Source organism: Perna viridis, chromosome 1 (assembly GCF_037379345.1).
Source record: "Perna viridis isolate PV_CMFRI_1.1 ecotype Kerala chromosome 1, ASM3737934v1, whole genome shotgun sequence".
In the NCBI taxonomy this organism is placed as follows: Eukaryota; Metazoa; Mollusca; class Bivalvia; order Mytilida; family Mytilidae; genus Perna; species Perna viridis.
The window spans coordinates 30,466,725-30,491,966 of NC_142445.1; the positions used below are offsets into that span (position 1 = coordinate 30,466,725).

At 32.0% G+C, this 25,242-nt stretch overlaps 1 protein-coding gene across 3 annotated transcripts; it reads right to left on the minus strand.

Moving 5' to 3' along the window:
• Positions 1–75: 75 nt before the first annotated feature.
• LOC148628312 (uncharacterized) lies at positions 76–21,018 on the minus strand. Of its 3 annotated transcripts, none has more exons than XM_088586026.1 (7): positions 20,971–21,018; positions 19,752–19,843; positions 15,132–15,373; positions 12,798–12,924; positions 4,468–4,580; positions 3,702–3,840; positions 76–2,305 (listed from the first exon to the last, which is right to left on the minus strand). In XM_088586026.1, exons 2-7 carry the CDS (start codon positions 19,810–19,812, stop codon positions 2,199–2,201), a joined length of 789 nt encoding a protein of 262 aa, XP_088442152.1. In that variant the 5' UTR covers positions 19,813–19,843; positions 20,971–21,018; the 3' UTR covers positions 76–2,198. The 3 variants fall into 3 exon arrangements, with proteins under 3 accessions (XP_088442152.1, XP_088442144.1, XP_088442136.1); XM_088586018.1 differs by having other exon boundaries at positions 82–2,305; positions 12,798–12,930; positions 19,752–19,854; positions 20,971–21,002; XM_088586010.1 differs by having other exon boundaries at positions 83–2,305; positions 12,798–12,930.
• Between the last annotated feature and the right edge of the window lie 4,224 nt (positions 21,019–25,242).

Below are 25,242 nucleotides of genomic sequence, written 5' to 3' on the forward strand. Positions count from 1 at the left end.
TTCCTTATTTTACGGCACCATATAAGATCCCCCAGGTATAAAACTTCTAAATTTTACTCAAAAACATATTTTTTGAAAATTTAAGATCAGGGCCGATTTTCGTCTATACATCAATTTCATCTCATATATTAAATATTTTAAGTCTTTTGCCCTCACACCTTCGTTCGAAGATATTTTTACATAGATTTATTTTCGTAGCTAATTGACTTTTTTACTTAACCAATTCTTATAATTGGCAAACATTTAACTGAAACCTAAACAAATGACGTGTGTGACACCGCGGTACTTTTTAATATACATTTTAATTAAGTAAGTGGGAAGGCAAATTTTGCAGATCGAGAGAACTACCCGACATGGCATGGTATTCTCCGTTAGAAACTAAATTTGTGTTCCACGAAAGGAAGGAAAAAAATCAAAACATGACATAATTTCGCAACAATAGTTAAGAATGGTTTCTTTGAAACATTTTGACTTGGGAAATTAAGTCTAGCCTACACATTTAATTGTTTGTAGAGAATTTAAAGGTATCACTATTTTCTGAAAAGATATTTGAAGAAGATATGACCTTTTCATCTAGTTCCAGTGCCATTTCCGAGCATTTTTTGCGATGTGTCTACAATGGTTTGAACTTTCTCAACCCTCTGATACCAAAATATGAAATAAAGACGCCTTAACGCTAAATAACATGATAAACGATATCAACTCAGTACAAAAATAATCTCTGCATTCTTTTTACTTAAAAAAAAAAATGAAATAAATCACTTTTCATCGCCGCTTCTGTTACATGTCTCACAAATTATGTGACTTTCATTGTTTAAAATAGTTCGCTACGTATTGAAATTAAACAGAACCCGTTTTTGGATTTCTTACATGTTTTTAAATATGTTTTCCTGCCGTGTTTTTTCGAAGATAGTTTTTATCTGAGTATTACCAATCATTTGTGTTTCAATCATTTTAAATATTGATTTTAGAAATTAGCGGTAGTTATAGTAACATTACATTAATCTTTCAAATTCATATTTTTATATAGACTGTTAATATATGATTGTTTAATATTTACGTCTCACGATCAATATAAAAATAAAATACACATGGCTTATAAACCAATAGAAATATATTGATACCATTCTTAAACGTATTATGAAAGACGATTTAAAATTTGAATAAAACTCTTAAAAATGTTCAGTTAAAAAATCAAGAGAAAGCTGTATTTAAAAATAAAACTGGGAGTTTAACAAACTTTAAAAATTCTAGTTTAAAAGGAAGTGATATTAAAAAGATTCTGACGGAAAAGAGGCTAAAAAGTTAAAAAAAAAATAATAAAAACTACATGATATCAACACAAAGGTAAGGTAATGCACAAATTTCCATATAACAAAACATCACATATGATTATGAAATCAATTCAATACAAAAATTAATCTGTATTCTTTTTACTGTTTTTTTTTGGAAAATGAAATAAATCACTTTTCATCGCCGCTTCTGTTACTTTTCTCACAAATTATGCGACTGAAATAATTTTCTGTGTATTGAAAATAAAAAAAGAACTTTCTTTTAGATTTCTTCCATTTTTAGTATGTTTCCTTACTGTTATCAACCCAAAGGCAAGGTAATGCACGAATACAAAACATTGCATATGATTATGAACATAGCACATAAATAAATTGCTACAAAACCCAACACCTACACATTTATAAACCGAAAGAAGTGACCGTAATGAAAGTTTTCTAATACAAGTTCTAATTCTGTATATAAACTGTGCAAGAAAATAAATATATCTTGTTATAATTGAATAATATCAATTACATACATAAGTTTTTCATGAAATAAAAGAGGAATTCAGCAGAGTAAGTATAATAATATATATAATAATAATGCAATTCCAGAAATGAAAGGCAATTAAACTGCATATAAATTCACATTAGCCAGGGAAATAAAAATATGATTTCTGTTAATGCCTGCCCTTCATATTTAATGCTTTTCAGTGAAATTTAACTCATTTCACAGTAAAGATACAGAAAATATTTTTTTTCTTAAAAAAGGATGGAACCATTCGTAAAATCAACCTGCCAAAGATTTGTTGTTGTTTTTAACCATGTTTCATTGACTGACCAATTTTCACAGAGAAATACTTGTTATAGCAAACAACAAAAAAAGTTGTTGGGAAACATATCCTTTAACACCAGAATGAATGATGATTAATTTGAAAAATTGATTAAAATGAAAGTCGTTGGTATTGCCAGAGTGGATAAACTGGAGCCACCTGATGTGTCTGGTAGAAAGGTTTTTGTGTTATGATCATCACCTACAAAAGATATTCCATTAATATTTAAATAATTTGACTTGTAACAAGATTTCTGGTTGGCTTGTTCTCTTTGAGCAAACCAAGATATTTTGTATAATTTGGCTTGGAACTATGACGCCATCAAGGTCAATTAGTCCACACTCGTCGATCTAACGACATAACATTTTGAATACGTATCATTATTATTTATAATTGGAATGTCATCCATTAGAAATGAAATCATAAGGAATTCTACATTTTTAACAGTTTATACTCAACAACTAGGTCTGGGTAAATTTACACTTGTTATGAATTATTTTGAATAACCTGTTCAAAAATTAGAAACATTAATCCTGATGAAGATTGAATTCGCCACTTATCTCGTTTCACAGTGAATGCACAAGTATTTCATTTTATGTGGTCATACGTCCCCCCCCCCCACCCAAAAAAAAAAAAAAAAAACAAAACAAAAAAAAAAACAAAACAAAAAAAAAAAAAAAACAGCAACAAAAAACAAAAACAAATACGAAAAAACTTAGTTATTTAAATGAAAAATAAGAAATATTTCTGCTTTCTTCTCAACACTTACTAATATTTTGTGGTACAAGTCTCGTTTTAGAACGTCAAGATAAGAACTAAGTAGATTAAATAAGGAATGTAACTTTCAAAAGATAAATACAACCTCAGTATCTTGATACTTGCTAATCACTATTGGGTGGTAGTGTGTTTACAAAATAAAATTTGTATTAAATGCTTAGAAATTATTCAATAACTCTCTCGCTTGAGTTGATATACGCATATGTCAGGAATCGAAAAAATTCTAATGTATGAAAACTACATTTTTTTGAATGACGATATGCGATTTTATGATAAAAGTAAGACACCATTGATTTTAAGTAATTATTTGAATTACCATCGCTACGAACAGAGAAATGAGCGAGTTTCTATGATCTGAAATTTTATCCATTTTCAAACGCAAAACTATATGAAAATGAAATTCTATATTAAACTAATGTATTAATTGTAGTTAACATATTTTTCATTTTGTTTTACGAGTTTTAAAACCTAATGGTACAAAATGTATTTCGTTAAGGGGTTGTTTTTTCCAGCTTTACTGCCTCCAGACATTTATAAATGTTATAATGTTTATACTCATTTGAAAGCAGAAACTCTAGGAAATAGTTTGCGATAGACTAATTGGAATTTTATCGATGAGATGTAATAGATGATGAATCCAAAACATCCAAAACTCACTGAGTGGTATATTTTAAGGCTAACTTTTCATACATTGCAGTAATTGCCAGTTGGTGACCAGGTCCATTCTCGTTCTATAGATAATAAAAAAGTAAAAGAATTCCACAAAGGGGGAGTTGTGGTCATCTGGGGTGTATTTGACCCATGGACTATAGTAACTTACCTGGGACAACAACTGCTCTGGGCTCAATCTGATAATTGGCATCATTAATGGACCCCCTAGAAAGATAGAGTGTGGCTGATCCTCCTGATGTCATGTATTTCCTGGTTTGGTCTATTGGTGATTCCTTAGAGATAGTAAACTGAAAAAAAGGAGAAAAAGATAAGTATTTACATATGTATTATGTATGTCGAATAGATTTTGCCATCTTCTGGATGAGTTACATACTAGCAATTGAAGGCTTTTGCCTGTCTGTCACAGATTGATTGATTGATTGTGCTTTTACGTCCTAGCTATAGCAGGTGAAATCTATGACAAATAACCCATATAAACATTTGTAATTTTTTTTTATAAAAATAAAAATAAGAAAACAAATGGAAATACGGTAGTTTCCAATCTCATAAAAAATCCAACCCAATTTTCATTTTTAGACTAAAAGTTTTTTTTTTTTTTTTTGTATTCTTTGTTACCCTGTTGAATTTGTTCAGCCCGTTGTGTTGTACTAGTAATTTGTCAAACATGCTCATTGACAATGCATGAAATCAGGGAATGACGTTAGAAGTTGTCCTAAGGAAAAGTTCAATTATACTTTCCGTAAAGGTAACCAAAGCTCCTTTATTTTTCTTTGCCTTACAATTCTATTTCCCGTGTTATCTGGACCGTCATACATATGGAATTAAATGCCAACATCATATACTGAAGCACGAACTATTTCCACCTGAAACCGTCTCATCTCCCCAAAACCGAGTATTGGTAAGAGTAATCATACATTCTCTTGTTGTTCCTGGGTTTGTTTGAAATGCATCTCCCCCAAGAATTGTTGCTGAGTTTTCCCCACTTCAAATTTCTTTGCTGAACATTGTGAAGCACTATCCATATAAACTAAAATTTTTGTCTGGAGTTAGTATAGAATAAAAATGTATTCTCACGTCATTTTATTGTACATACTTTTGTTATTTGTTATTTGTAACATCATTTTTTTACATTTGTGAAAAGTGTGGAAAAAATCAACAAAGCAAAGGAACCCAGCTTATTTACTTGTAGTGACGATGATGGCTTTAATATATAACTAATTTTATCCTGAGTTGACATTTGTTATATTCCTTATTTTCTTTTTCTTGTTGAAATTTGAAAACATCGCTGCACGTGTTAACTTGCACATTTTGAATTTCTATTTTCCTTTTTTTTCAGTTCACATAACGAGAATAATAATGGTGATATCTCAAAGAGACAAAAAAAACCCACCAGCATAAAAATGTCAGCCCAAGGCTAACCATTAGTCTTCAATGAACGGCGAGGAAATCCTCTTATCACAGGGAAGGTTGCAGCTGGCCCCAAAACATCATTATATAAAATGTACAACGAAAGAGTTGCCCTCATATACTAAGTGTAACATAAAAATAACTACACAAGACATAAAGAGGCCAGAAATTTCTGACAAGGGACTGGCGCAAAAAAAAATGAGGCAGGGATAATGTACTTTGGCGTGATCATAACCCTCCCCCTCTAAAATCTGGCTACTGTGGAAAAAATATTACACACTGAAACACACTTTAATTTCAGTACAAAAAGGTCTGTGTCCCTTGTTACAACAGAAATAAAGAAATTACAAAAATGTGCAAACTATGAGGACTACTATCAGTTAACGGACATGCCAGCCCCAGACCATTTCAAATCTGTAAAAAGTTATGTGCATTAATGAATATGCATTTAAACTAATTTTGATGTATAGTAAGAGATTTATAGATAATAATAATAATTGTTACAATTGTTAGATTGTTAGATTGTTAGATTTGTAGTGAAAAAAATAATATTGACATGTATAGTATTGAAAAAAAACAGCAGTTTAATCATGCGTGTTATGAAAGTATTTGGTAAAACTAAAAATATAACGAATATGGCCTTATCCGAGGGATATATAATCATGCGTCAAAGCTACTCAAGTGTTGAATTCTCAATAAAAATATAGGACAGCTTTACAATTTATGCCCAAGAATATTGCGGTGAAGATATAGATTGTGTAAAGCATCCAATGTGGATCAACACTGAATGAATAAATAACTTAGGTTTCTTACCTAATTTATGGAATTATGATTTGTATCTGAAGTGTTACATGTAAGGACTTCATTATGCAAATACTCATTTACATCATTCTTCATTAAGTACTGATGTGTCCGATATTCGTTGCATTTTGTTGCACTTTGCAACAGTTAAGCTACAGAAGGAATATGAGATAGGTGACAGTAAAGCTTAAAAAGCTAGGTATCTACCAAAACCGTGTGCCTCATTGACTACAGCTCTGATGATATTACTTGACTGAAGTGGCCATTCTTTCCTAATACGACGGGAGACTGGAACAAACTGTCACCGGTCATCGCCAAGGCCAAGTCACTTGAGATGTCCAAAGCTCAAGTGACGAAAATGAAAAAAAAATTACACTTTGGACAGTATTATTTGTAATGTTTTTTTAACAGTGCTCGATATCCGCGGGTAGCAAGTTGAATGTGGGCAGTATACAAAAGAAGAAGAAATATCACGCATATTGAGGTTGATTTGGCGACATTTTCATTATATCGAAGCTTGGCCAGTTTTAAAACTAACATTAAACTGTAAAGAAGGAAGTAGAGTGATATAACTAAAAGGGTATACATTACAGCATATTTAATTGCTGAGTGAAAAGGGTATGCTAATTTATACTATATACCACAACATTACAAACACTTTGAAAATTAAATATTTTTCTCACAATTTTGTACTTCCGAAATAACAAGTAACACGGTCGCAACTGCGGATGGGTTTGGTGCTGCTGCGCTTAGCAGGAAGCTAAATGCTTATGTGAAGGGTTACTGACATTCACCCATATCGCGTTGTTATTTTAAAGACTATAAAAAATAAAAGACTATAAATATAATTTTAATTTCTACTTTCATTGCTGTTCATCAAAAACTCTAACAGCGGTTGGTTTTGAAAAGGTTACGATTTAAAAATGAGCATGAAACACAAGGAGCCAATACTTCATAATATATGGGTAACATATACAAATACCTCAAATTTGACTCGTATTTTATGTTTCTTTGCCACCAGACACGTGCGTAGATCATGTATAATTTACTACATGGATTTTTATTATTTCTATTATTTTTACATAAGGAAACAAGGAAGTCTACTATCAAAAATAATTAAATTTCTTCCTTTGATCTAACCCATCCCCCTATTGTATATTTACAAAATGCACACGAGACTGAATCATAGGATCATTGTCTCGGTAGTTTTCTCTTAAATTCCACATATAAAAGCTTACACACGCACATAATTTATGTATGAGTTACCACGACACTTGTTACTCCCGTATTGGTATTAGTTCAATGCGTATCCTGAAAGATTCAAAAGACCTTCTGGAAACCTCCAATTCAAGATTATTATCAGCATACAATACCATTAAAACCTATGATTTTTTCAACTCTATATACTTCTATTCCCCACCCAAAAACTCAAAAACAGTAAAATCGTTGTTACTTCAAAAAGACGGTTTACCTAGAAACAGATATATAGTACTTGGTAGAGATTCTTCATACTTTGTAAAAACCGATTCCAAAGCATTTTCCAAACATACTGAAGAATATGTTTTTAAAAATGCTGAAATATTTGATCAACAACATATTTATCCAGTGTGATGGATGTGTTTTTAACCAACGCCCGGCATTACAATGGGAACAGATTTAGATCCTCGTCTCACTAACCTATCCCTACAATCTAATGTAATGAAGCTGACTGTATAGCTGATACAAAATCCATCTGCACCATCGGAACCGGCTTGTTTAATTGTCAGTTTTCCTTTCCTCTTTCGTACCATGGAATTGACTTTTTATCGGCGGGTGTTTCTAGAAAAGCAGAGGACACTTTACCTACCGGTGCACCTGGTCCATGCTAACCGTTTTAAGTGGAGTCGGAGTTGCTCATTTACTTTTGTTGTTTTGTACGTATTATTTTGGTTATTTTATGTTGTTTGTTCTGTGTACCTGTTTTCTACGTCTGGTCTTTGTCCCTGGATTACATTCTGTTGATTTCCGGGAGAATCATAGCAGATTGGAAGATTCAGATTGCATTTTTTCACAATTAAAATGGTATTTCTGACATGTTAAAAACGGATAAAAAATCTCAACATAATTCTATGCAGGATACCTCTAGAAACATTCATATCAAGTTTGGCTCCAATTGGTCAAGTAGTGTCAAAGGAGACGATTTTGGAAAGAAATGACATTAAATTAAATACCAAAAACAAACGTCGAAAAACTCCAACATGGCTTAACAGATTAAAACGAAAGGTTCACCACAAATAGATCTTTTCATGCTGAACACTTTTATCATGGCTAAATCTAACTGTTTTTTTATATTAATGCGAAAAACAACTGCTGTCCCACCTCTATGATTAGTTTTATTGTTAGTTACCATGGCCATGCTTTTCGGCGGATAAAAAATCACCACATCAGTTATATACAGGATACCTAAATGAATATCCATACCAAGCTTATTTTAAATGGGTCAAATAGCGTCAGGGAAGAATTTTGAAAAATTGTTAACGACGATGATGACGACGGACGCCAAGTGATGGCACTAGCTTACTTGGGCTTCGGCCATATGAGCTAAAAATCAAGGATCTCATTTTCTCGAAATAAAAAAGGCTGCATCAAAACTATACCTGACACATGTATTCATACAGTTGCATTGATTATCATAAGATATGATGAATCATCCCCTCTGGTTTTTAGGCAGAACCATAACTTAAATAACTGAAGGTTTAAGATGAGTTTCCGAGATATCTAGATAGACTAATATTTTGGGGGGCCCACTTTCAATAAATATGGTGATAGGACATGCCATGAATAGGTGGGGAGAAACAAACATAATTATATGATAAGTCAACAAGATTTACATTACAAATTATACAAATAGTAAAAAAATCATCTGTGTCCTATCATCTGTTGTACGGGTTAACATCAAACAAACAGTTTTCTATAATGACTAAGAAGACAGGGGCAACTCTTCTTCCTCCTTTAACACAATACTCATGACACTTAATTTACTTTGAAGAAACTTGCACTTGTAGGCATTTAAAAATAAACAATGATTTTTCCCTCTCTCTATAAATTATTACAAAGAGTAATCAAGGGAACCAAGGTTATAGCGGTAATCTGGGGACAAATACCAGACATGGAAAACAGACATTCACAAAAATCAAGGATCTCATTTTCTCGAAATAAAAAAGGCTGCATCAAAACTATAATCCTAGCCCTCCCATAGATATAGAATGACCGCTCCCTTACTCTGGTCCTATTCAATTAACAAAACCGTCTATAAGATACCTCGAAAAAACTCAGAAAATCGATCCGTTACAATGTACATTTGTTCACTTTAATTCTTGCAATCAAACCAAGAAATTTAAAAAATTCTCCAATAACTCAAATTATTCCGACGCAGTCGGTATAGTTTCGTTTTTTACCCTTTGACCTTATAGACGCTATTCCATGATCGCAATTATGTTTCCCAATTGGCCAAATACTGATAACTTCGTTGCGTTCGAAAAAAAAACTATCGGAACTAAAATTGTGTGTGTCATGTGTTATTTCCTGTATGAAATGTAGAAAATTATAAGTAAAAAGGACAAATTTTACTGCACCGATTATCTTTATTTTTAAAGATAGTTCTTGTTTTGTCTAGTGCAGTACGATTGTTCCCTGTAATGTGAGCGTGAAATAAAGATGAACTACTAAAGGATATTTTTTCAAAACGTTTGAGTGTTAGTATATGGTTCAAACGACTTATCTTCTTAATATAAACCAACTTTTCATTAATGTATATAATATCATCCAATTTATTACATGGAGATACAACATGTGATAACTGATAAACTAAAAATGTGAAGAAAATAAAATGTAATGAAAGTCATGGGCCTTGCTAACTAGAAGTCTCTTAAGGGCCTGAATCTCTCACCTGGTTTGATTTCCAAAATTCTATTTTTGTAAAGGTGGCCATGTTTATTATTGGCTAAAAATTCCTAATGCTCATATCAAGGGAACAATCATATCATTTTTCATTGAATTCTGTCTAGAAGTTTCTGAAAAGATTTTTGAAAGAAATTACATGAAAATAGTGAAATCAAGTTAAAAGGGCAACAGCTTGGCTTCACAAATTGACACCCAACAATTGACCAAAAATACTTACAGTAGATCCCATCATGCTTAAGCTTTTTATACCATGTAATAAATTAGCTAAAGCTAACAGTTTATGAAATATATGCCGAACTTCTGACTGGCCCCTATGTTCTATGTTTGTGACGTCGGCCATGTTTTTTTCGACGGACCAAAGAATTTTCACATCAGTTCTATGCACAGTATACTAAGGAACATTCATTCCAAGTTTAATTCTAATGGGTAATGTAATTTCAAAGGAGTTTTAAAGAAATGGCAATAGAAATAGCGAAAGAAACGTAATAAAAAGGCATTTAATCCAACATGACTTAACTAATTAACTCGAAAATTTGACCACAGATAGATCTCATCATGCTGAACTTATCCAAGTCAGAATTTTGCTTAACCTAACGGTTTTTGAGATATATGCAATTAAAAACTTTTAACTGACCCTATATTCTATTTTTAGTAAAGGCGGTCATGTTTTTCGACGAATCAAAAATCCACATTTCAGTTCTATGCAGAATATCCCTAGGTACATTCATACCAAGTTTGGTTCTTATAGGTTAGTTAATGTCAGAGAAGGTTTATGAAAGAAATAACATTAAAAATAGCGAAAACTTCGAAAGAATAATCAAGGGAACTAAGGTTATAGCGGTAATCAAAAGAATGTAATCGAAAAGAGCCAATAACTCCTAAATGGCTTAACAGATTTACACGGAAACTTGACCACAGAACCACAGATAGATCTCATTGCGTCTAACCCTTTACACTTATTGAAGACCTTCTGGTGAACTTTATAAATAATTACTATTTTCATTGGGGTTACACGATGGTGAATTTGTTGCGTTTCACCATATCCTTCCTGTTTTAATTTAGTCATAATTATATTTACAGACAATGCCATAAAAAGCGATAATCTCATTAGATAATTGGCTTTATAAATGATGCTTCATGAGTCGATCAAACATATTTTGCCATTTATATAAGCCACGCCCATGCTACTTCGGTTGAAAACAGCGTAACATTGAGAAAATCAAATGTTATTTTATGAATTGAATGTTCATTTGTGATGTTTCAATTGTGTGTAAAAGCGTTGACCGGTAGAACATTCAATTCATAAATAATACCTTATCTAAGATATTGTTAACGGTCTAAAGAAGATTCACATTTTTTTATTTATAGTATTCATCCAACTAGTCCTCCTGAAATGAACAAAAAACTCTGTTGATACAAATAATGTAAGATGTGGAATAAAAAAAACCAGCCTAATATTCATACACAGGTACACAGTTCGGAATATCTGCATAATTTTTCAAGGGTGGTTTATGGTGAAACTCTTTGATGAACTTTTCGATCAATGTCAGCTTCGTTATTTAATGCACTCAGTAGGATTAAGTCAGTGTATAACGAAGCTCCTATATCTCGATTGACAATTAAGTCCATTGTAAAGTTAAAATGACCCTGTAGTCAGACAGTATAATGGTCTGAGCAATCATCCCATTAATATTTTTAATCAAGTTATCATTATTTTTCAATATAAGAAAATATCTAATCAGTTACCATTATTTCATTTAATGTCATACTCTCAATAAAGTATTTGAATTTTCTCTGCTGATAGCTTCAGTATTGCGAAATATTATTTCGGTATGCATTTTTCTTCGTTTTATAAACATGTATAACTTGTATTTTTGCATTTAAGTGCAAGTTTTTCTAAGAAACAGGCAAAATGGGAAAAATCAGAAACATGCATGTCAAAACCCCACCTATCTGACAATGAAATTTCATTCAATGAAGCTTACTCTATTTGAAAAGACCATTATTTGATCACTGTGCTTACTCAGAAAGTTTTCAAAATAATGTTAAAAAGAAAAGGTTTTTGACAGAGTTATCTGCCCTTGAAATGTTCACTTTCATTTTCAGTGTATTTCAATGAAGTTGTAAATCAGTTCACCAATATGATATGGAAGATCTTGTCTTTTTCCTTGATGATTCTGATGTTGTAAATAGCCAAATTAAATTTTCAAAATGGTGTTTTTTTTTCATTCCATGTTTCACCAAGTGCCTAATTCTTACAGATACTGACACTTAATACAACAGTTACGTTGTCACTTATTCATTTCTTCTTAAACAAATTTAACCAACAGCACCCTTTTCCAGTGTTTTGTTATGTGATAAATCATCAAAAGTTAACGTGACTAGCCGTCCTAAGAGTAGCCTTTTAGAACAATAATTTTGTAATTGTGATATTTGGTCCCATTTGAACGTAATATATTTATTATGATGATTATTGAATATAAAACAAATTGCAAGATGCCAATCTTAAAGTTATGACCTACTTTAAAGTACGTGCGTAAAACGGTGTCTTGTAACCAATTAATTTTGAAAGTCTTTTTTTAATAGTCTTTATTGGAATTTCTCCCATTCTTAGCCAGTGATTCAAAATGCATGTAACTTAACCACAAGGCGGTGATTAATTTTCTTTTACATTTCCGAGTTTTCTACAGATGTCACGACGAAACAGATTCTCCTCCAATGGTCTCGGGGATTACAATATTACTCCATTTTCGATAGTTAAATTTTAGATTTAACTATCTCGAGTGGAGAAATATTGTAATTCCCTCGAGACTGAAAGAGAATCTATTTATCTGATTGCTTTCACGAGTGGGAGAAATTGAAATGTAAATACATGTACAATTTACCTTTAAACAATGTCAATGCTTTTGTACATATCTATTCTTGTATGAGGAAGACGTAATATATAATTCACTGAAATTGCGGTTCATAATAAGCACTAATTTGTCAATATAACAATCAAAGAAAAGACAGTTTTGAATTTTAATTGGTTTAATCAGATGTATACAAACTGGACTTGTAAGCGTTATTAACTCAGTTTTGTAAAAATACTTACGATAAGCTTTAACCTCGATGTCAAAATCATTTCTTTGAATATAAATTAATTTTGGGAAGATAAGCTCAAGCGTTATAGTACCACCTTTAGAATACAGTACTCCAGTAAATTTTGTGGTGCAGGAAAACTGTTTCTAGAAAAAGTAAAACCAGCAAAAATGCATGAAATACTTGTAAAGTAATCAAGGGAACCAAGGTTATAGCGGTAATCAAAAGAATGTAATCCAGGGACAAAGACCAGACAAGGAAAACAGACATACACAACAAAGAACATGAAGTAACTAAAATCATACATAACAAGTAACAAAAGCAAATGAGCAACTCGGACTCCACTGAAAACTGGGAGCATGGACCAGGTGCACCGGTAGGGTAAGCGTCCTCCGCTTTTCTAGAAACACCCGCCGAGTTGCTCATAAAAAGTCAAGTCCGGGGTAGACAAACGAGGAAAGGAAAACTATGACCCGTTGAATAAATCACTTTTCATGGTGCTGATGGATACACCATAATGATCCACGAGTTCATGATGACGACCACAAAACTTCTGTAGTGATGACTTCAATCTTGTAGCAACATAACCCTATTCCAGAAACCTATTTGTTAGAGTTCGAGCGCGATACAAAAAGTCTGCGTAGTTTCGGCAAGCTCTGGCATAACGATTGAGTTGTGATATGAACACTCAATACGCAGGTGCAGGAGTGGTCTTTGTCCCTGGATTACATTCTTTTGATTACCGCTATAACCTTGGTTCCCTTGATTACGCCTTAATAAAGGAATATAATTAATATCTGTATAAAGAACGTTTGTTCGTTTTATAAATAAAGACGACAGCATTATTTGTAAATATGGTTATATTAAATTATTTGAAAATATCTTTAAGCCTTTACATTTGTATGAGTGATCACGCACAAGTGGCATATCAATCAATGAGGCATCTCCTAAGTAAAACCATCCTCAGCTAGTAAACTAATTCTTGTCCTAAAATTTGGATGACTTGGGATATACCTATACATAAAATATGCAGACTTAAGACAAGGACAATTCTTAGGCTATTCTTTGACAAGTCCTTAGATGTTTTCGTTAATGGGCCGTGCATTCCATGATATATATATATATTCAAACGTTTCAGAATGTGACGACTCTATTCGTTACACTGCTCCATCAGATAAAATTGATACAGGGAAGATACGTAAACGTATCGAAAGGTCTGAAAAATTCCCAACGATGTTGGAACTGTCAAATTTGTGATGCAAATTTTAGTCGTTCCCTCCACGGGACTCGAACTCGTACCACTGTGACTTCTATGGCAACACCGCCTGCACTAAGTCCAGCGCTCTAGACCACTCGGCCAGCTAGGCTATATAAAAATATAGCTTTCGCTGGCCAAGTCATTCCTCCTCGTAGGATTTATCTAGGGCTGTAACTTAGTACACGATGTATGGCAGTACGAGACAGTTCATTTAGATGTTATTATGTAGGATAGAGGATCAAATTAATGATGCATGTCACAACAAATCAATATTATACAAACTTCTCAGAATGTGACGACTCTATTCGCTACACTGCTCCATCGGATCAAATTGATGCAGGGAAGATACGTAAACGTATAGAAAGGTCTGAAAAATTCCCAACGATGTTAGAACTGTCAAATTTGCAATGCAAATTTTTAGTCGTTTCCTCAGCGGGACTCGAACTCGTACCGCTGTGACATCGTTCTAACATCTTTGGGAATTTTTTTCAGACCTTTCTATATGTTTACGTATATTCTATGCCAACAGCAGCATTAACACCAAATTTGATAAATATGTACATTCTATAGATATCGGAAAATTATATGTTTTAAAAATGTTAAAAAAGGTGTCATCGAAATTGTTGCTCAGGAATTCTTTTCTCTTTGAAACAGGTTTTAGTTGGTTTTTAATAGAAAAGGTGAAAAAAGACACAAGTATAAGACTTTCACTCATTTTATTTTAAACTCAAATCTAGAAATATGTTGTATTTTTTCAAACAATAATCTACGAAAGACACACAAACGACATTACATTCCCTGTGAAAATCAAATTACTCAAACAAAAATTACCAAATCAAATGACATGAAGCACGTACTTGTACGTAAGAATTACAATTGGTATTGATCAGATACGAGAACTGACCGACCTAAAATAAAGTCCCTGTGTTTTTTTAATGCATTGGGCATATTGGAATTAAAGTTGGGTTTAGACATAACGATTTCATAAAAAAATATTTACCTTAAACGCGGATTTCATAATATACAGAATGCATTATTTTAATCTACAATCCTTGCCCAAAAATCGTGTCAGCTAATAAAAAAACATACCAAAGAAACTCCTCCTGTATGGGATCCCTCATAAATACTCAGTCGGACACCACAATCATTTATGTCAATTACTTTAGTTGTAATTTGAATAGAATATAATGATCCTTCATATCCAGAGTTAATGGTAATGTTACATCTATAATCTGGGATATAATCTGTGGCGTAAGATCGGCTGTATATTGTGTATGTTCTGTCGGATAATGAGACAGACCTTCCACAATTGGCTGGATCATTCATGAACACTACAAAAGTAACGGTGTCTTTAGTATGTATAACTAGTACTTCATCATTTAATATATATTCATCACCGTGAGATGTGCGTCACTTTCTAGCACAGACGGGCTATTTCAATATTTTGTATTGTAGCCCTTATGAAAATTTCATAATTCAACCAGTCGGAATCCATTCATAACAGATGTGGGCTTTGGTTTGCGCCTCCGGTTGGTGGAGTTGAATTACAAAAACTTTTTAAATTTTTATTTTATGTAACATATACAGTTGACAGTAAACAAAAACACCTTGTTTAATTTTAAATAACATAGTGAAGTTTTTCCGATGGTTTCTGTTCGTTATGCAAATAAATCTACAAGTTCAAAATAAAGTCATAAGTGTTTGAAGCTAAAGTCTTTTGGTTTTAAATCTGAGAAATGTTTTGTTTACGTATTTTAACACATTTGAAAAATATGAAGTTCAGTAACATTCTGTTTGATATATTGCCATCTTAGAACGACTTTATGTTAAAACGAACAAATAATATGAATAACAACACATTGTAAATGTACTGCTACAGGTCCAAAGGCACTGATAATGCATAATTAAGGAAAATCGAAGATTGATTTAAGGAAAATTTGAAACGAATTACGAAGGCATTGGTAACGACTATTAATCGAACACAAAGAGTGGGTAGTGAATGGCGAATTCATTAAAATTATCTTAATAATATATGTAATATAAATAGTAACTCTATTAAAAAGACGTTATATGGTTAGACGCGTTCTTATTTGTAAAGTGTGAAAACAGGTATCCTTATAAATTATCATTTTTATTGGTTCAAAGTCAAGTTTTGAAACAAAATTTGTCATTTCCAAATAAGAGGTTTTGAAGTTATAAAAGATTTTAAAATCAAAATCAACTGGGTAGCATGACATTGGTACTAAACTTTTAAGTTATTTTTTTTTAGAAATTTTCGCGCCATCACTAATTGAAGCTTAAGTTAAGATCTTTCCAAAATGTTTTAAAAAGGCTAGTGTAAGCCCACTTTCCAAAGGGAAAATGTCACTTCTCTAGATTATAACAGGCCAATCTTTGAATTACCTAAAATAGTAGAAGAACACCTATTAGAAATCAACTGCGTGAGTATTTATAAACTAAATGTAGTGGGCTTTAGTAAACCATGCTCTTTTGTTGCATTAACTGCAAAGGTGTAGGGGCATGAAGCTATGAATATTGCATAAAAATATCAACTATGTTGTTATAACATAAAATTTGTTCATAACACAAATATATAGAAAAATAAAATTTTGTGGCAATAGTTCATTGTTATGAGGCCATAATGGTGCCATAAATTTGCATTATCAAGAAAAACTGCTGAGAATTGTAAATGTTGTTGTTGTTTGTGTGGACATATTTACATCCAAAAAACTATGTCCACACCCAAGAAACAACTTTATATTTTCACATATGATGAAGTTTGTAATAATAAATGTATTCACTAAATATCTCAGGGGTGGACACCATTTCCGTGCCAAAAATATGACCAGAAAATGACAAAAAAAGTACAAACTTTGACAGTATATTTGAATATTGGTCAACTTTGAGCAAATTGTCAATGCAAGAATAATATAGTCAAAAATCTTTTTTGTTTTCTCAGTTGTGAAAGATTCTAGTCTACAAATTCAAAATTGAATCATTCAACACTTTGTCCAACTCTCCAAAGAAGAGATGGTGAAAAACCATAACTAAATCTGTGCTATCCTCTTTTGGTATCTCTACCAAAGACGATAATTATGATATGCCGAATATGTACTGGATTCCTAAACTCTACAAGAATCAAACAACGCTAGTAGCTGGATCTAGCAAATGTACCACGAAACCTTTTTCACACTTTTAACTTCTATACTCACAGCTTTCTTTCAAAGAGGGTCTCCAGGCCTACCACTATACTTATTACTTTCGTAGGGGTATTAATTAAATGTGGATTATTAAAAATTTGAAGATCTTCTGGAAACCCTCATTTCAAGATTATTATCAAAATTCAATAGCATAAAATTTATTAAAAAAATGATTTTTCAACTCTTTATACTTATATTCCCCATACTCACTTAAAATCCCGACTCAAAAACATTATACATCGTTATTACTAAAAAAAAAAAGACGGTACACATGAATACAAATATGTAGATTTCTCATACTTTGTAAAAAAGCAAAACAAAAAATGCTGGAATTTTATATCGATTTGTTCAGTGTGGTGGACGCGTATTTCAACAATCGATCGGCATTCCAATGGAAACAAATTATGTTGCACTACATGCTGACCCATTCCTTCACTTTTATGCGGCTGAATAGCTGCTCTGGTCCAAGCTAGATCCTTTATTCTCCGTTTCCGCTATATATTATCGTTAAAAAATCCTAGTTATGGGGTTTTCATACACAGCATCTACCCCAAAAAAACTGGAGAAAAAGGCCACTACAGACACTGTGAAGTCAGCAGGATATCTAGACCTACACTTAGAAATCAAAGGGAAAGGTAAAGGAAAACTATTGACCAAACTATACGACAACCGCGATGACTTTTCATTCCGTATTGTAAACTTTCCTTTTCCCTTTCATATCACAACTACACAGACTTTTTGTATCATGCTAGAATTCTTACAATTAGGCTTTTGGAAAAGGGATATATATATATATATATATATATATATATATATATATATATACACACAAACGTCTCAGAATGTGACGACTCTATTCGCTACACTGCTCCATCGGATCAAATTGATATATAGCCTAGCTGGTCGAGTGGTCTAGGGCGCTGGACTTCCAAAAATTTGCATCGCAAATTTGACAGTTCTAACATCGTTGGGAATTTTTCAGACCTTTCTATATATATATATATACACAAAAGTTTTATGGTCGTCATTATGAACTCGTGGTGAAAACTAATTTGTTCAAAGTATCATTGTTTCCTTTCCTCTTTCGTCTATTCCGGACTTGTTTTTTTATGAGCAACTCGGCGGGCGTTTCTACAAAAGCAAAGGACGGTTACCCTACCGGCGCACCATGTTCCTGTTTTTAGTGGGATCCGAATTGCTCATTGACTTTTGGTACTTTGTATGTATGATTTTAGATATTTATGTTCTTTGTTGTATATGTCTGTTTTCCATGTCTGGTCTTTGTCCCTGGATTATATTCTTTTGATTTCGGCTAGGATTTTAGTTCCCTTATTTACAATTAGGCTTTTGGAACAGGGTTATGTTGCGATAAAATAAGTCTATACTACAAAGGTGTTATTGCGATATTTTAACTTACTTTTTCATTTTCCTATAGACATATTTTGAAGTGAAGTTTAAAAATATCCAAATCCTAGCAAAAAATATAAGTTGTTTTTTTTTATACTTAATGACATCACCAAATACTGCTTCTATATGTAGTTTTAAGGGATTTTGTATGAAAATGAGAAGTGAAGGGTAGTTTTTTTTATCCTAAAATGTAGAGCACAAGCTTGGAACAACAAAATATTTTGCCAGAAGTTGTAATAATAAAGATATTTTTTGTGTGAATACTGCGTATTAATGAGTTCAACATGTGAGTCGTATGTTCCTATTTTTTAATAATTTGCCTAAATTCTCTAAATTCACTCAATTTTCGTCTTCAGGTTCAGTGGAACTCGTGCAAGAACATGAATAAAACTTTGTTTACAAAGCAGACGCATATTTAACAAGCGAATTCCCAAAGAGAGTTTTCGTTTGGGTCTTATTTTGATATATTTTTTAACATACTCCTTTAGAAGATTCAAGATAAATGAAAGTTTCTTAATTCCTGATACCGAGTCCTAACAGCAGGACTATGATATTAGAGGACTGTTCGTAATCCAAAAAAAAAAGCAAGAGTCAAATTTGCTAAAAATAACTACAAGGAGATCCTGACAAGCAATCGACATAGTGTTGGACTCTTGCTATTAGATAAGCCCTTTTATTTTTAAATATATACATGTACCTAACTGAAAAAAATAGCAATATTAGTGAGAAAATTCCGTGTGATTATATATAGATTTTCAGTCTACGTGAAATGCGTGAAAGATCCTGAAATTTTGTTCCTCTTCTAAAAAAATGACGAGGTAACTTTTTTACTTTCTTTAAATTGTGTTTTTTTCTCGAATTAAAGTACTATTTGTTTCTATACTTTCTTTTGAAAAAAATACAATGTAATTTAATTAAATTGAAACTCGCTTTTATATATGCATTCGCTTTAAAATCAATTCATTCCTTTCTACTTGTTGTCAATGCGTAAACAATACGCTGGTGTTTGTTCCTTATTCGATTTCATGTTCATTATTCATTTGTTAAAACGGACGAAATGCTCTTTATTCATTGCATATAGGAACATTTAATATGTACTTACAGTAATCCATTCCATGAATTGTACTTATTACAAATGCAATAAAAAGAACTGACAATATCATGGTGGCCCCTCTTATCTTTAGTGAAACAATCCTGAAAAAAAAACTTTTGACAAGTTAATGGAATGGCTTTTAAAAATCTTCCTTTTTTCTGATTTTGGAAGAAAAGTTCCATAAAAGGGGCAAATGAAATAAAGATGGTAAAAACTGCCAAAGCAGGATTTAATTTTCATTATGATAAATAAATTGCACTCTTGAAAAAAGTTTGTGTCCCTTTAGCTTCTATAACTTTTTTTTTTTATTTTACTTGAGTATTAATTAACAAAATTGACTTTTCATTTAGAATATAAGGTTCTTTTTAAGAAATGTCTATACATTGACATCACGTTTCACTTTACTTAAGTCTCTGAAATTTGGCAGGCTTGTTTGATACTATATACTATATCGTAATGATAACACATAAATATTTCTATTGTTTTAATATGCTGATAAAAATGTAGTTTTTTTCTTGGTTCTTGGAGTCCAAACTGGCAGTTTTACAGAGTTGGTATGCTATGAACTAACATTTTGTACCATACTGAGGCCTCTTTAGTTTTCCTTTCCTCGTTTCTCTGCCCCGGACTACACTTTTTATGAGCAACTCGGCGGGTGTTTCTAGAAAAGCAGAGGACGCTTACTCTACCGGTGCACCTGGTCCATGCTCCCAGTTTTTAGTCGAGTACGAGTTGCTCATTTACTTTTTTCTTTGTATGTATGATTACCGCTATAACCTTGGTTCCCTTAATTGATTATTCTTTAATACCAAGCTTACTATCTCACTAGCCAAGGTACTATAAGGACCATACTTGGTCCCCTGTTTTACGAAAAAATGTTTGAAGTATATGACAAAAATGTGATATGCATTGTTTAATGGGTGATTAGGTATTTTCAAAAGTTTCAAAATTTCATCATTTTTTGTAATCTTATAGTGATTTGTTACAGAAGAGATGATTGTTGAGGATGGAGAATATTTACGATGACAGACCATGGCGACCGACTTTCATATAGAGCTTAGTAGGAGTTGTATTGAAAGAGTAATCACGGGAACCAAGGTTCTAGCGAAAAAAAGTTTACGAATTAAATAATTAGTTAATCCCATTAGATTTATAGAATTGAAATGTAACAAAACTTTAAAGAGTGGAACAGATAAATTCTAAAAAATTAATATAGTTTATTGTTTACCTTTAGAACTACTGCGTCGCCATATGTAATAGTTCACATCATTTGACCTAACCTTACAATGGTTTATCAGCACATAATATAGAGACAAGATTAACTTTTAAAAAAATGAAGTCACTGAGTGTGAATGAACAAAATCGTAAAATTGGAACTAAAATAAACAAATAAAGGGTTAATTGAATAAAAACCAGGCTCAATATGCTGCAAACGCAAGTGTCATGCAGAAGTTTCATTGATTCGAGTAGGAGAACGATAGTGAGTAAGATGCTGCTGAGTGGAAGCTTTTTTTTTTTACTTTGTGAGAGTATTAAAGGCAAACGTAAATGTCGTAAATTTGTAGGTTGAAACATTACTTTATCTTGTAGCAACAAGTAAACAAAACTGATTTCTAAAACATATGAAAATAAAGTATAAGAGTAATCAAGGGAACCAAGGTTATAGCGGTAATTAAAAGAATGCAATCTAGGGACAAAGACAACATGGAAAACAGACATACACAACAAAGAACATAAAGTAACTAAAATCATATATACAAAGTAACAAAAGCAAATGAGCAACTCGGACTCCAGTAAAAACTGGGAGCATGGACCAGGTGCACCGGTAAGGTAAGCGTCCTCTGCTTTTCTAGAAATACTCGCCGAGTTGCTCATAAAAAGTCAAGTCCGGGGTAGTCAAACGAGGAAAGGAAAACTATGACCCGTTGAATAAATCAGTTTTCATGGTGCAGATGGATACACCATGCATACCGATCCACGAGTTCATGATGACGACCATAAAACTTCTGTAGTGATGACTTCAATCTTGTAGCAACATAACCCTGTTCCAAAAGCCAATTTTTTTTAGAGTTCTAGCGCGATACATGCTGTATATCATTCACCTTTCTTTTGTAAAGATGAAGATACTTAACATATATATATATATAGGTCACCTGAAAGCAAAAGTGCTAAATAAACATATTTTTATTTATTATTTCATCTTTTATTCTATTTTTATCTTTTTTAATGTATAAAAGTTTGTTTGAGGTATGATATTTAAGCTAAATAATCAACAAAATAAAAAAAAATGTAGTTAATGAAAAAAAATTACAAGGAAGGAAGCATTGAAATTTTCAAGAAATAAAAAGGCAGGACAGGCCATTAAAATCGAGAAAAGTCCAACAAAATCTAACGTGGGGAAAACTCAAAATATATTGTTGTTTTTTGTCAGACTTTTGCTCCTTTTTATCAATTTCATGTAAAATTTTATTAATATTCCTTATTGACTGTCTCCCAAAATATGTTGCACATGATAAGTAACTTATTTGCTTTATTTTGTCAATTGTACATATACCAAACCCCTGCACCCTCTCTGGGTCCTCCGCTGATTTTTAGACACTTTTATCATCTTGATTTTTTTTTTAAATTTCTGCAATTATCAATAGTTCTGTCTTTGTTAAAAGAATCTTTTAACAACGAAGGTGAATATTTACTTCATAATTTTCATCAAACTTTTATTCAAGTCAAGTCAAGTAAACTTTATTTAAAGTCGATATATATCAAACAATAAACATAAGCTCTGTAGAGCTTTTAAAATCGACATAAATAAAACACAAGACATACATATAAACTGAAATCAACATGACATACAAATTATAAATAACATGCAAGTAATCAAGTACATAAAAAAGCACTATAATAAAAGCAATGCAGACTAAAATTAAAAGCAGATTTTACTAGCAGCTAAAAGCATTAAAATTATCATGCCAGCAAGATTAAAATAATAAATTGAAAGATTTTAAGGAGATGATGTTGCATCTGTCAGTTGGGTAAGCCAAACTAGAACATCCCTTCCCCCCACTTATTTATCAAACTTTTAAATTGATCAAGGCCCATGTCCCCTCTTAATTCATTTGGAAGTTGGTTCCACAGTTTAGCTGCCCCATAGCTGACAGAGTGCAGGCCATACCTGGTTGTGTTTACTCTTGGTATGTTCATCAAGTTTGTTTACCTAAAAGAGTAACTTTCTTTAACAGTTATAATACCATGTAAGTATACAGGAGTAAGTTTGTTTATTATTTTATATACATGTATGGCTAAAAATCTCAATCGTCTATCTCTTAAGAATGGCATCTTAGACTTTATTAACAACTATTCATATGTACTTTTATCATTATTATAAATAAAGCGTAAAGCCCTTTCTTGAATCTTTTCTAACTTTTTTGTACAGCTTTCATTACAAAAATGCCATAGTAATGCACAATAGTTGAAATTTGCCAGTATAAAAGAATAATATATTGTAAGTTTACCAAATTTACTTAGATGATTTCCAATTATTTTTAATACATTTAATTGTTGTGATGCCTTTTTACATATAATAGAGATATGGCTATTAAAATTCTATTTAAAATCAAATGTTATACCAAGTAGATTTACTTCATCCTCTTTTTGAGTCTTACTGCCAATCGCAATAGCCTGAAACTTGTCAGGATTGGCTTGCATATGATTATCTGAGAACCATTTGATTAAAATACTACTCTCCTGTTCCAGAGTATTTACAAAATCTTGTAGAACATTGCTGTTATATGATAAAGTATTCTCATCAGCATAGTTATATAAGTCACTTTTCGAAATAAAGTGAAATAGATCGTTAATAAAGATATTAAAAAGGACAGGTCCCAGGATTGATCCCTGTGGAATCCCTTTATAGATGTCCAAAAAAAGGACTGCATATGGAACCAATTTTAACACACTGCTTCCTGTTTTTAAGATAGCTATTTAATAAAGATAGGGCATTTTCAGACAAACCATAACTTTTCAATTTCAGCAGGAGCAGATCATGTGGTAAACAATCAAACGCTTTTGACAGATCCATTAGTATAGCAGCAGTGAACTTATTTTTATCTAAAGATTTACGCCAGTCTTCAATAATTTTGATCAAAGTATCTTGACAACTGTAGTCAGGTCTAAAAGCAGACAAGAAAATGTTAAATCTGGTTTAAAAAAATTCACATATCTGAAATTAAATAGCTCTTTCATAAAGTTTTGAGATGGTTGGTAATTGGTAATTCACTGACTGGTCTGTAGTTTCCTTTTTCTAGTGTGCTGTTTTTCTTGTGAATTGGGACCACCTGTGCCATTTTTAAATTGTCTGAAAAAACTGAAGTTTCCAAGGTCATGTTGATCAGGTTGGTAATTGGATGTGATAGGTTTGAAGTGTAGTTCATTTGCATTTTCTTTGATTGATGTTTCTTTGATATTAGTAATAGTAATTAGTATTAGTGGTTGTTATCTATTTTAGTAATGCTGGGGTGGTTGTTATCTATTTTAGTAATGCTGGGGTGATTGTTATCTATTTCAGTAATGCTGGGGTGGTTGTTATCTATTTTAGTAATGCTGGGGTGGTTGTTATCTATTTTAGTAATGCTGGGGTGGTTGTTATCTATTTGAATTGCACCATTTCTTAGGTCTTTGGCTACATTTATAAAAAAATCATTAAATACACAGCTAATATCATTCTGATTTGTTAACAGTTGATTATTTTCTATAATTACAATATCTGATTCGAAATGGCTACCTTTGTTAGTCAAAAAAGGTTTTATGGTGGGCCAAAAGTCTTTGCTTTTGGGACCACCTACACATCGTTCTATAAAATACTTTTTCACAGATTCACGCTTGATCTTATTTACCAAATTTCTTTGTACTCTATAATTTTCCCACGATTTAGTCTCTTTTGCTTTTAAATACATTATGAAGCATTCTTTTCTTAAATACAGCTTGCCGCAATTTGCGGTTCATGAAAAGAGCTGGTGCTCTTACAATATTTCTCCTTTTCAATGGTACATGCTTGTTATATACATCCATGAAATTATTATTAAAAACCTCATATGCATCATTTACATTTGTATAATCTAAATTGTCTACATCTGACTGCTCTAGGTCTCTTAAAAATGCTCACTATCAAAAGTTTTGAAACTTCTATAAATTTTACTAGTTTTCACTTTAGGTAGAATTTCTACTTTGAATTGAAAGGCAATTAGATTGTGGACATGACTATTGTCTGTCCCAAAATTACATGTATTACTACAATTTTTATATCTATTTGTAAGAATTGGAGAAAACACTGTCACTCATTGACGGTAGCTTATACGCACCACTAACATACCATTTTCTGTTGTTAAGAATTATCTCAAAAAATGGACACATAGTTTACGGTGTATGATTGTGATTTAAATTTTGTATCAAATCAGCCATTTTGATAGAGTTGTTATATTTCCTCTTTCCTATGGTAATTGAGGTT